General features: G+C 45.1%; 1 protein-coding gene across 3 annotated transcripts in view; it reads left to right on the top strand.

Annotated features, from left to right (window-relative positions):
• Positions 1-13,463, top strand: part of dusp8a (dual specificity phosphatase 8a) — a 90,410-nt gene that overhangs the window by 61,151 nt on the left and 15,796 nt on the right. Inside the window, exon 1 of one of the 3 annotated variants that reach the window (XM_088934672.1) lies at positions 10,470-10,806. The exons of the other annotated variants lie outside the window; for them this stretch is intronic. Within the exon in view, the coding sequence (XP_088790798.1) occupies positions 10,689-10,806 (118 nt within the window). The 5' untranslated portion in view covers positions 10,470-10,688. Of the gene's footprint in view, positions 1-10,469; positions 10,807-13,463 lie in introns of those variants that run through there. 3 annotated transcript variants of the gene reach the window in all.

Below are 13,463 nucleotides of genomic sequence, written 5' to 3'. Positions count from 1 at the left end.
TCACACTCAAAGCCAAGGGGTTTAGCTTCAATTTTAGACCTGAACCAGGCTTCTGCTGCTGCTTTTCTATGTTCTGATACAGAGATATAACAAAATATTTTGAGCGTAGAAAATTTGAGGTGGAAATTGGCTCTGAGGGCCAAAGTCACTAAGTCTTTAACCACCCTCTTAAGAAAGGTAAACAGGACAGAATTTTACACCCATTTCCTGGTTAATTAAGTTTTACTCTAGGGAAAATAAAGTTGGATTTGAAATGTTATTGGAGGTGAAAGACAACAACAGTATCTTGTGACTGATTTGAGATATTACAATTAGTTATTTAATCCAAGTAAGAACTAAGAAATACCCTGAGTGATGTAACATCGATCCGTCCTGATCAGAGGCATCTTCCACAGCAGAGTATCCTCAGTATTGGGGATATTGGCCTGGAAATTTTGATCCAGAGGGAAGACTACTGGTGTACAAAGAGAGAAGGATTAAAGAGAGACGATTTGGGGATAATGTATGTGAGTTGAGAGCAGGTGTTAGCCCTAACCCTAAAATAATTCATGTTTTTGTCCATATTATCATCTGTGGGTTTGCTGCAGAAGAAGTATGTGATCTTTGCAACTGTGTGGGACTTTACATTCCTTTTTCTTTGTCACATTCACTGCCTCAAATGTGATTGAAATCTGGGTAAAGGAGAAGTTGCTTAGAGTTTTACATCCTAAATTTAAGAGTCATTGTGAACCAAGATCAAAATTCAGATTGTCATTGCGAGAGATCACTTGACTGACTGTCCCTTGTCTTGTGCAAACTCTAATGACAAAGAAGTAAGTTCCCAGTAAGGACCTCCCGATTGCTTACAACATATGTTGATAACACATAATACAGAGGTGCTTTCCCTGCATTTCCTGGCCGTACACAAAGCTTGTATTTGTGTTTTGCTGGGATTATACCGCCAAGGCCCGTTATAATGCTGCCTTTGATACAGTGTTTCATTCCACCCTCAGAATGCTATTCACCACTGGAACAGTACCTCTGATATACTGAGCATAAAGATACCACTTGCTCTGTTAAAGAGCCCTGTGTTCAGTTGCTCGGCCTCCACTCTTTCCCTGCTGTTTTAACCCTGCTTGCGATGTGACATAACTGCATGCCTCATCCTTAAGAAAAAGGATCTTTGTTCCCGACACCAGCCCGACAGAAACAACTTTTTTATAGTAGGTTTTATTTTGGCACCAGTGCATTAAGCAACCGTTTGTTCCTTCCAGACTTCATGTACCAGGGAGAAACAGGGGGAGTGTAGTGAAGACCTCATCTGATTACAGCAGGACATGACACAACCACTGGAAGCAAAACATCTGACTTTTTATTCTACCCTTTGCGAAGAGGTGGGGAGTGGTTTGGTAGCTGTGGAGGTTTGGTTATTTGTGAGCCTCTGTCCTGTGCAGTTGCTGTCTGTGGCACAGGGGGGGTTAACCATCCCTCCATCTTGATGTGCTCTGGAGCTCAGACCCTACTGGCCTACATCACTTGCTCAATTTAGTAACAATGTTGTCACAGAGCCTGTTTTTCCCAAACCTAAAATTATAACGGACTGCTCTCAGGCCATGATTCAACCGCTGGCCAGGCTACACAGCCTTTGGACTGGGAAAGGAATTATTGCAGCGAACGGAGCAGTTAACTTTGCACGGCTAAAGCTGTGAAAAAGCAGAAAAATACTGCTTTGGGAATGATAGATTGAGGAATGATGTGGGCTGCAGCTTGGCTGTTTACAGCCAAAAGATTTATGATGGGTTTTTTTCCAACAAACAATGGTAGTGTATTTCAACCTTTCTCCCTACAGCGATGATGAGCTACAGACTGAAAACAGAAACATTCACAAAGTAGCATATGTATACATTTATTGATCATCCTTTTGTGATGCCAAAATCTCGTTTCTACTTAGTCTATGAAACTTTAGATAATGCACTTTCATCAGTTCTTTAGAGAGAACTGTGTTAAAGATATCGAGTGATTATTAATATTCCAATCAAAGAAATGGTAAGTCAGTGATTGTTTTGAAGAAGATTTGGAACGTTACCGGGATATCAGCTTCTAAAACATTGCTTTGGCAATCAGAGGATCCATTCAATTATAGGAGGGGGATCCATTCCACAGTTTTAAATTTGATTCCAGCTCTTAAAAGGCTGAATGGGATTTTTAAAATTGATTTCAACCTCGTACCAATGTCTGAATTCCTTCATTCATGTGCTTCCATTTGGCCCTTTGCAGAAAGAAACAAAGCACTGACTGTGGGAGTATTAGGTCTCTTGTCATTCCTTAGACATTGACATTGTCTGCACATCATAAATTAATCACTTACTAATGGTCAATCAATTCTAATGATTAATAGTTAAGAATAAAGATAGGCCAATGGAGGTGTGGTTGTTTGAGGTTCAGGAATGAGTACACAAGCAAGACTGAATCACTAAAAGAAAGATATTTGCAGATAGCGGGGTTTTCTAATGCCAGCGTCCCGAGCCTTTCCTGTGGATGCATGGAGCCTTCTCCCATATGGATGACACTGATGTCTTCAACAACTCAAGCACCAGACTGGCAGAGAGCTAAGAACAAAGAGTGCCAGCAGTCTTGAAGATGGACAGTAAAACATGTTGCTAACCCTGTTCTCTAAACCCTTTTATTTTGGCTATTTTTTTGCAATCAACATTACAGTACATCCCGCTGCCAGACAAAGACAAGTTGAGTGAAGGGTATGATATGAATTCATATCTGTTCACCATTGTGATCCGTCTCTTGTACACGCGTACTGTCCACACTCAGTTTTCCAAAAACACAATGGAAATGTTTTTTTTTAGCTAGCTGAATCAGCTCTACTGCAGGGAACTCACTTTAATAAAGGTTCGTAAAACAGCTGACTGCATCATCCCGACAGCAGTGCCCATCCTGTTTCTTATGAAAAATATGGAGGAGTGAGATCTGAGAATTCACTTGATAGCTTAACATCAAAGAGCATGTTTAATGTGTAATGTCTGGACATCCTTCTTGAAGCTGCCTCAGTTATGCTCCTTCTTTCAAAAACGAGATTAATACAGTGATTCAGATTTGGTAACTTTGGGGTGGTTTTCAAAAACACTGCTACAAGTATTCATTGAAGAAATGATTTGATCTAAATGTTTCTGTAATGGCATGACCTGCAATAATGGTCTGACTTTTGTTTTTTGTTCTGGTTGCCAGGAACTGAGGTCATGCCATTGTTACTCTGTCTGAAGTGTGGTAAGAATTGTATGGCACAGAGCTGCAAATTGCGAGAGAGTTCATTGTAGATTGTGGTAGATAACTCAACTGCCAGCCATTCAGAGAGGCTGATTGAGTCTTCCCCGTGTCTCTTCAAGACTGTTATTAGTGTCTTTAATAACAGACAGCCAGTATCATCCATAAAGGAGAGAATGACGTAAAGCACAGTGTTGCAGACGAATGTAAAAGGTTTGGCTTCATTCTTATTGGAGGAGGACGGTTCCGGAATCCAGTCATTTTTCTTTGCTTTGATTTTTACTTGCTTTTGGAATTTTGGTTTCTTCCCTTTTAAGTCCTCCCCCTCTCCCCTGAGGACCACCCCAGGCTACCACTGGCAGTGTGATACAGATGACACAACTGATCTAACTGACATGTGAGTCATCATGGCATGATTGTTGTTTGATCACAGGCTTTAATCTCGTTCTCAAGCCCGGGTAACTTTTCTCCTAAACCGAATACTTCATGAAAGTCCCTTTTATTGGAAAATGGGTGTGTCCAGGGGATGTATTGAAGTTCCTTGCTTGCAGATCCTGCGTATGCTGATACGACAGCTGAGACAGGTGGAGTGGTGGGCCATGTTTTGGGTCCTGGGTGTCAGATCACAATGTTCTAAAGCTCTAATCAGTAGGGTTGATATCTGGAGTACTTGAGTTCCAGATCAGTACAAGAACTCAAGAAGTCTGAAATCACTTCCCAGAAAAATATTCATCTGTGACAAACACGTCATACATGTTTTAGACAAAGGAATGAAATCTTAAAAGTGACTCAGTGATTCTTGATTTGAAGGAAAAGGATGTTTTTCTTATCTGAAATGAGTACAGCTCTGGGTCTGTTTCTGTTATCGCATTTATATGTTCATCCATCCATTTTCCAACCACTTCTTTCAGTTCAGGGTCACAGGGGAGTCAGAGTCTATTCCAGCGGCCGATGGGTGCAAGGTGGGGTACACCCTGAATGGGAACCAAGTCCACTGCAGGGCACCCAGGCACAACATGCTCAACAAGCTCAAACTGGGGCTAGTGTTCACAGACGTCCGTTAACCCACCAGTGTGTCTCTGGACTGTGGGTGGAGACCTGGGCGATGGAGGGACCCACGCAAGCACAGGGAGAAAGTAGGGACCCAGGGCTGTGCGGCAGCAACGCCAACCACTGCACCATTGTGCCACCCTTCTGTACTCACTCTTGAGCTTTTCGTGAATATGGTCGTGTCGTAGAAGATCAAGCCGCAACCAGTTTTCGGCGCGTGTGGGCCACCTCCACTCAGGAGCAGTGTGGTCTCTTTTCCTCATACCCCAGCTCTGGGGGGGGGCACAAGTGACTGGTGAGGGCACATTCTCCGCTGGTATCAGATGACACCCCTAGCAGGGCGACTGCCTCAGCCCTGAGGCATCCCAGCTGCCCGTCCTGCATGTGTTACATCACTGATGTAATTACATATTAATTGCTTGTTACTGATACCTTGACAACGAGCACTGTCAACACACCCCCCCCCCCACCCCCACCATCATCAGCAAGGGTGGGGCCCTGGCACCCCCTGCAGGTCTCAGAAGTCTGCACTGACCTGCACACATGCCTCCTGGCAGCGCTCAGCTCCTTGTCTAGCGTTCTCACTGCCCAGCCCTGTCCTCATGGATGTTTGCCTTTTCTGGGTGCTTTCTTCTTCTACCTGGTATTCCAGGTATCCAGGGTTTGTAAATACTGTATGATATACTTTTTTCCAGAGTGAACTGTGGCCACCAGAAAATGTTGGAAGCCAGATGACCTGTCACCGAATAATCAATTATTTTCTGTCAGATGTTATAGAATAATTTTGTGCAGCACTGTGGAAACAAAAATAACCCAAATAGAAACAGCAAAAAAATGAGCCAAGTGACCCCCCAGGACCAGGACTGCTCACTCCTGGACTGGGACCTGCAGGCACACTGACCTCCCAGGACCAGGACTGCTCACTCCTGGACTGGGGTCTGCAGACACACTGACCTCCCAGGACCAGGACTGCTCACTCCTGGACTGGGACCTGCAGACACACTGACCTCCCAGGACCAGGACTGCTCACTCTTGGACTGGGACCTGCAGACACACTGACCCCCCAGGACCAGGACTGCTCACTCCTGGACTGGGACCTGCAGACACACTGACCTCCCAGGACCAGGACTGCTCACTCTTGGACTGGGACCTGCAGACACACTGACCCCCCAGGACCAGGACTGCTCACTCCTGGACTGGGGTCTGCAGACACACTGACCTCCCAGGACCAGGACTGCTCACTCCTGGACTGGGACCTGCAGACACACTGACCTCCCAGGACCAGGACTGCTCACTCCTGGACTGGGACCTGCAGACACACTGACCTCCCAGGACCAGGACTGCTCACTCCTGGACTGGGACCTGCAGACACACTGACCTCCCAGGACCAGGACTGCTCACTCCTGGACCTTGACCTGCAGACACACTGACCCCCCAGGACCAGGACTGCTCACTCCTGGACTGGGACCTGCAGACACACTGACCTCCCAGGACCAGGACTGCTCACTCCTGGACTGGGACCTGCAGACACACTGACCCCCCAGGACCAGGACTGCTCACTCCTGGACTGGGACCTGCAGACACACTGACCTCCCAGGACCAGGACTGCTCACTCCTGGACTGGGACCTGCAGACACACTGACCTCCCAGGACCAGGACTGCTCACTCCTGGTCATGTCAATGACAACTGCCTGTGCAGACAAGGGTTTACATGTCACAACCCTTGGTTCTTCACTAGGGATGTCCCTTTTGGAGTGGACATGAATCTCACTAACAGGTCAGAGGAAGGGATTTGTGTCTTTCAAGAAGTGTAAATAATTTCTGCTCTGTGCTTTGCATCTCTCTCCTGCCCCTACCCATCTGTGCTGTACAGTATAGCTGTGCTCCATCTCTGTCTCAGTGGCTGCCAAGTAATGTTCTGTATAGAGGGCAGTCTGGAGAGCAAGACAAGCTGGCAGGTGGCACCGCTGCCCCCACATACTGGCAAATTAGCGTGACCACAGATACAATGTGGCCCACTGGAGTCTTATGTGTGGCTTAATGCTGGCTCTCTGTTCTTTTATTTCAGTTACTAGAAAGAGCTTTGGTTTTATATTCATTATGCACAAAATGGTTAGAGTGACATACTCTGGGTCCTCCCGTGTAAAATCATCACTCTTCATATACAGATAATGCAAGTTCAACAAAACACCAGGCAAAGCATAAAGCAGAGTGAATCACATCTGTCTCCAGTAAATGAGCCACATGGCAGGCTGATATTTTCAACTATGAGAATTGGAGAGCTGGAGAAAAGTGGACTATTCCACCAGTTTTGAAAAGAAGAGCAGTTTCTAACACAAACAGATAACAGCAGTGAAAACAGTACCATAATTATACTTGAATTTGTCTTGAAGCTGCTAGTAATAAACATTTCTGTTCATGGATTCAGCTCTTATTCTTATTTAGTTACTTAATGCTCTTAACGGCATGATTTATTTCACCTTGACACATTGGCTATAATCGCATGCACCTCAATCCATATCTCGCCTTATTGACCCGCCTGCTGAAGGGTGATGTGACAGTGCTGTTCTGTGTGTGTGTAATCAAATTCACCACAATGAATAGAGGCAGACTGGAGGTTGGGCTTCTGCACAGCTCCCTCACTTCAGCGCTATACATCAAGACCAGCTTTGCTGACAGCGCAGCTCATAGGCAAGGTCTGCTGTTTGTTTTGTTTGTCAGCTTGTTCATGCTGGACTGGTGCAGCTCATGTTTGCCTGATGAGGATTTATGACACTGGCAGTTTTAGTAACAGGTGAAAGTCGTGTTGTTGGGTGGTATGTGTCCCACTCTCGTTTGCTGTCCTCCTGTTGAATTTTCTATTTTTTCTCAGGCGAAATATTGTGTGTTCTTGTCTAAAGAGTGTTTCTTTATTAACCACACAAATGACTACAGCTAGTCTTACATTACACATCTTTGTCTGGCTGACACATAGTCTAGATTTTGTGTAGCTGTCCTGTATTTGTGAGATGATCAACCCTTTACCCAAAGGGTTGTTGGAGTGTCGGACAACCTGTCCATCAATGTTGTTGAAGCCGATTCCCTCTTTTCTTTCAGTTAACGAATTAGCTAGATTTGTCAAATGTTTTTGTGTCACTTCTTGTCAGCACAAGAGCCAGATAGTCACGCTTTTTGGAGAGCTTGATAACGATGGTCGATTTGACAGATCAGGCTGTCATTTGTTTGTATACAAGTCCCAGCTTGCTGCTACCTCTGCCCACCCCCCCACCCCCCACCAAAATAGCAGCTGACCCGTGAGTGATCCATGATTCTATTTGCAGTGTTGCCGGTGAGCCGACACCCTACACAAATCAAAACGTGAGAGGCGGTCTGTGTCAGGTGCTCCGTACAGCACCAGGCTCCTTTTTTGAGCAGCTGCCTTATGGTTTAAAGGAGAGTTTCAAGCAGACCTCTTGGTTTGCAGAAAGGCAGCAGATGACGATGAAGCTACCTTGTAAGCTTAATATCACTTCAGCGAGAGAATGGCCTCTGATAAATAGCCTGCAATTCCCAGGGTGGACAGCAGGGGGCCAGGTGTTGGACAGGGGGCTTGAATGGAGTTTTGTGTTGGTTAGAATACTGTTCGTGGCTTAAATTTGGTAGAGACGTCCGAAAGGGGTGATGTTTGAGACTTGAAATTGTTCATGTTGTTTTTTTTTCTGTGCAAGACTACGTAATGTTTTATTTTGAAATAATTTTGCATTCTACGTATGTTGTTAAGAATTTGAAGAATGCTTTTTTCATTGAACTAGCATTTCAAAGAGGTGTTTGCCAAAAAATCATAGAGTTGGGAAATCCATTTCTAGTGTTCGTTTTTTTGTTCGAAGATTCCATTATTTCATAGTTGTATTTTTATGCTTTGTTCAGTAAATGTAATTTTAATCTTACGCAGTTCAAAAGTGAGCTTGAGTATGTGTGTTATTGTTATTTCTCATGACCTCACAATCAAATATGTCATTTGAGCTAAGGATTGTTGTGAATAAGAATGACAAATATAAATATTTTTACCTTCCACTATCATACACTGCTGAGAAGACATATCTCTGTTTTATTCTGTGTTTGTGTGTATACAGAGATATGCTATCATTGGAAACGTGTTCAGTGATTGTCTATTAGTTAGGTGCTTGATTTTAAGCCATGAGTGTCAGTCATGAGAAAATAAGACACGTCACAAACAAGAACAGGCAGACTGACTCATCTCGCCTGTTTGGTTGCTCAGGACCAAGGTTCTTGTCCAGCTGTTTCTGAAAGAAGCCAGCATAAGCTTCAACAACATGTCTAGGTAGCTTGTGTTAAACTCCCACAGTCCTTTGTGTAAACAAGTGCCTCCTGCTCTCAGTTTGAAGCGGTGCACTGGTTGGTGTTTCATTGTTGATTCTGAAAGATTACATTATTGTATCTTTTTTTGTCAAAAGGTACTGTCTGCTTGAAGTCTGAACGTTCTCCCTGTGTTTGCATGGGTTTCCTCTGGGTGCTCCAGTCTCCTCCCGCTGTCCAGAGACATACTGGTGGCTTAATTGGCTGTGGGAAAATTGGCCCAGGTGTGCATCTGTGCGTCTTTGTGCCTGTGTGTGCCCCGTGCTGAACTGGCGTCCATTGCTTGCTGTGAGAGGCTCCAGCTCCTCCACGACCCTCTATTGAATAAAGCGGTTAGCGAGTTGACAGCTGGCCTACTAAAGTGGAGAGTCAGATCACCTGCCTGCCCTCCGTCCATTACTTACAGTATATACCACTAACAATGCTGCTTGATTTATCCAGTGTTCGGTACTCTGTGCTCTGTGTTTATCATTCCATAGTGAAGTGCCACCACAGTGTGACTTTTCTACTGTCCAGGATACTCACAGCAGCACTGTGAGAGTGCCTCTGCTGAAAGAGACCCTTCTGCTGTGCCTGGCTGCCTGCTCCACAGCACCGCTGCGGACAGTGTGGTCATCCTTGGCCCCGCACCCACGCAGTTGTGGGCAGGCGAAAGAATGTTGTCTGTGCAAAGACAACTACAAAGCCTTTGCTTGTGTTTTCTTTGCCATTATTTCAAAGTGGAGTTGTTCTTCAAGTTGTTGTGGATAATATACATTTCTGGTTTTAGTAGCTGGTATAACCAGGAATTTTATAACAAAGCAATTACTGGTGTTGCAATAGCATCTGTTTTTTTGCATCACTGATCTATCTTAGATTTAGTTTGCTTTGACCACAGAATTGCAGGCAACTCCAAATGAAATTAGAATTGCCAGTGGCGTATAGATGATTAGGTCCATTTCACTCTACAGCTCAATTTAGTTAAAGAGGTTCCACTTCTGCCTCATGCATCTTAGTCTCCTGTTTAATTTTGCAAAGCATTTTTTGGACCTGGAAACGCAAGAGACAGTGTGGCCAAGCCCTGTTTTCATCGGTTCATTGTTTGTAAAGGAGGTCTGGGTTTTTAGGGAAGCCGTGATCCTTTGTTTGTGGAGATGAAAGCTGAGTTACAAAGAAAAGAAATGTGTCGTTCTCTTGTATTGATTTAAAAGCTGGAATGTACAGAAGTGTTACTGTATTTTTTTGTCAAGGAACATGATGTATTATACTATAAACATGCAAGTTTTATTAGCTGTTACATTCACATTTCCATCCAAATTAACTGCAATATCCGCATTTTAGATATCAGTTATTAGTACACCTTCTGTATTCTTTTTGTTGGTGCTTGCAAATCGGAACCCAATCACCTCAGTCTCTTAGGTCCTTTTGTTGGAAAAAAAACAGCCTTCATAGGTTGTTCTACAAAAGGAATCAAGCTGACTGTCTCCAGCTCTGTGCTGTTCTTCATAAGAAAGCATGAAAAAGAAAGGAAAGGTTGAATATCAGTCCGTTCCCGATCCTCCTTAAGCAGTTGAGCGAAAGGGCCTGCCTGCAGATCTGCAAGCCTGCTGAAGGGCCCTTAAGGTGGCCACATTTTTGTGTGGTGAGTAAGGAATGTGGTTACATGCCTTACACATGAGCTATGACTGATCCCTGGCTTCGTGAGAGCAGGATCCGCGCGCACGGCAAATGAGCTCATTCAGTGGCTGAATGCTGGAGCTGAGCGGAGGGAGGGAGGGAGGAGGCTTGCAACAATAGGGAAGTGCACTTCCAGCCAGAGCAGCAGAGCGAGAGAGTCCGCGAGAGCTGCTGAGCCCCGCTGCAGCAGCTCCCGAAGCCACTTCTTGTGCGTGCTGCTTTCTTTGTCCCCGGTCGGCGCTCGCGACGCTCCTGGGGCTGATACTGTTTTATCTGATTCTTCCTCTCGGAGGAGGGAGGATTCTTCTTTTTTTTTCCTCTTTTTCTGGGGCCCCTCTTTGGGCTTTTTTGTTCCGTACCCGCGCCCCGAGATGCCTGTGGACATTGTGATAGCCCCTCCGGAGGAGAGCTTCTGGGCTGAAATGCACGAGAGTGAAATGAAGTTGAAAATCCGGGTGCGCAGGATGAAGGAGGGAAGAGAGCTGCGAGGTTGGTGCCGGGATGCGGCGTGCGCGTGTGTTGTGGGTGCGTGCATGTGTGTGTGTGTGAGGGGGTTATCCTGTGCTTTTTATGCCCTTTTTTTGTCTTTGGTGAGTTCTAATTGAGGAGCAGAGAAAACAAAATGAGAAATTGCAAGAACCTCCCCTGCTCCCTCCCGCATGCAGTCTGTCAGTGCATGACCATTGAGATGCAAAAAGCCGTGCCCTTTGTGAGCTCTGCATCCCCTTTCCCTCTTCCCAGCCCTGCGGAGTCCTGCTTTGCATCAGGTTTGTTCCTGTTGTTGTTGTTGTTGTTGTTGTTGTTGTTGTTGTTTTCAAGCCGTGCGCCCTTTGACTCGCAGTGGTCCCTTCCCCACTCTCTGTGGGGTTTCCTGTGAAAGCCACTCACTCCTCCAGCGCGCGGGCAGGAGCCGGAGAGCAGGGAAAAGGGGAATGTTTGCTGGTAGTAGCTTCTGTTTGTTCTCCTCCTGCCATTCATGAAGAAGCACAGTTTTTTTTTTTCAAATGATGTGTGCTGGGGAGCTGTCACTTCGGCTGACTTGCTGGAGTGTTGATAAGGTGCTTAAGATGACACAGAGGTTGTTGGGAGAAGAGGGAGGAACAGGGATAATTGCTACATAATAAGAAATTTAGATGGAGGAAACTGTTATAGGTCAATAAGCTGTTGCCTGCACACAGGAAACGAGGGAGGCTTTAATTCATACCACACTAAAATTATATTTTTTGAAGATGCGTAAAACTAAGGAATATTTGACCATGCAAAGTTTCTCAGAACATTTTATGTACCCCAGTTTTTGCCATCTCTAAAGCAGACCCTTTAGATTGAAAATTGTCTAAATTTAAAACTAACCATTCTTCTTGCTTTTAGAGGTGTGTGGTCTATGGTTAGGGTTTGCTCCTCCAAACGCAGCTCAGGTTGTGCTCTGGCACACAGACTTATGAATTGACACTCTTGTGCAAACAGGATACATATTGATGGCAAACTACAACAGGCATTGCAAATCTGGGACTTTTTAGGGGTTTTTTTTGCTGTCTAATTGCTATGAAACTACCAGGCTTAGGATTTATTATCAGAAGTCCTATCTTGAACTTAGGGTGTCCTCTGCAAGGCGGGTGCTGTAAGATCTGCCATGTGAAGTAACTACTTCTGACAGCAGTTTCTGGGACAATTACAATAGCCTTCCCTCCACTAGAGGTTCACAGGCTCTGTCAGCTCACCCTTGACTTGCATGTTGCAGGTCGATAGACTCCAATAAGCCAGTCAGTAACGGGGGGAATGACAAACCAAGAAGACCTGTCTGTTAGCATCCTCAGTCGAAATCCTAATTTAGCTGCTGCTTTTATTCAAAGCGACTATCATTTGCACCCATTTATGTAGAGGAGTATATTAGTGGAACAGTTCCTTCTCAACGGCACAACTGCTGTTGAACCCACGACCTTCCAATCATAAGTCCGGAATCCTGGCCACTGCTCCACACTGCTGCCTTATTCCCACTGCTGATTAGCTTGTGGCTTAGTTTGGCACTGCTGAGCGTTTCTCTTTGTTTGAAGGTGGAAAACAGGCCTTAGGAATGAAGTGCAGTGATGTTCTGCACTGGCGCAGTGTGAGAGGATTTTAATGCAGGGCCAGCTAGTCAATGTAAACGCACTGGCAGGAGTGTTTTAGAGTGAGAAAGTATGATGACCGTCATGCCTCACCCAGGTGAGTGTTTCACTTCAGCGAAATGGGTTTCCTCCTGCATGGAAAGTGCTGTATTAATGAAAGGGATTTATGGAAAAAGAGTATTCTGCCTTTTATGGTTCTCACTGCTGAGAATGTTTTTACGATCTGTCCATGCCACCATGTATCGGGCAGGTCTGTTTAATTCTGGCTGACTCTCGGGCTGTACCTACCCCCTGGCACGCAGTGTCAGTGGTTGTTACAGGAGCTGGAACTGTCTCCCCTCAGGTGCAATCAAGAAATAATAAAATTCAAAGAATAAGAATCATTTCAGGGATCAGCTGCTGATCCTTGAAACCTCCATTATCCCAAAAATGGCTGGGTGAAGGCACCCACCTTCTTTGTTGTGTGTGTACGCATGTCATGATGTAATGTCTGCACATTCGAACAGAGTCGTATGCTAATGCTATAAATTAGGAGGGGGGGATGTGGGGACAGAGACATTGGTTTGTGAAACAGATGGAAATCCCATTGACACTTTGGTCGCTTCTAGACCCTGGGGGGTATGGTATAGGAGGCGTGTGTGGGGGGTTAATTACTCAACCTAATCAATGCTGCTTGGAGGGGGGGGGAAGGGTGAGGAACTCGTCCGTGCTCCCCCCTTCTCCCAAACAGCCCCAGAGCTCCCTTATTAAAACGAAACGCCGTTTGAAGCTCATGTAAACAGCAGAGGAGGAAAGTTGCTCAGCAGGAACTTTACACAAAGGAGAGATGGGAGGAGGGGGTAGCTGCTGTAATCTTGGTACAATTTAGCCACATGATTTCCATAACAAAGCCATCAGCCTTACAATTCAGTCATTTGACTTATTGATGGCTTTATCCAAAATCTAAAAATGATCACTTGTAGCCAAAATTGACATCCAAAATATTCTTTACAATGGCTCTGGGGCCTCTGAACATAAATGAGGACATATTTAAAAATGTGT

The sequence above is a fragment of the Atractosteus spatula genome, chromosome 16, assembly GCF_055471065.1.
Source record: "Atractosteus spatula isolate fAtrSpa1 chromosome 16, fAtrSpa1.hap1, whole genome shotgun sequence".
Lineage (NCBI taxonomy): Eukaryota > Metazoa > Chordata > Actinopteri > Semionotiformes > Lepisosteidae > Atractosteus > Atractosteus spatula.
This window is presented reverse-complemented; position numbering and strand designations above follow the sequence as displayed.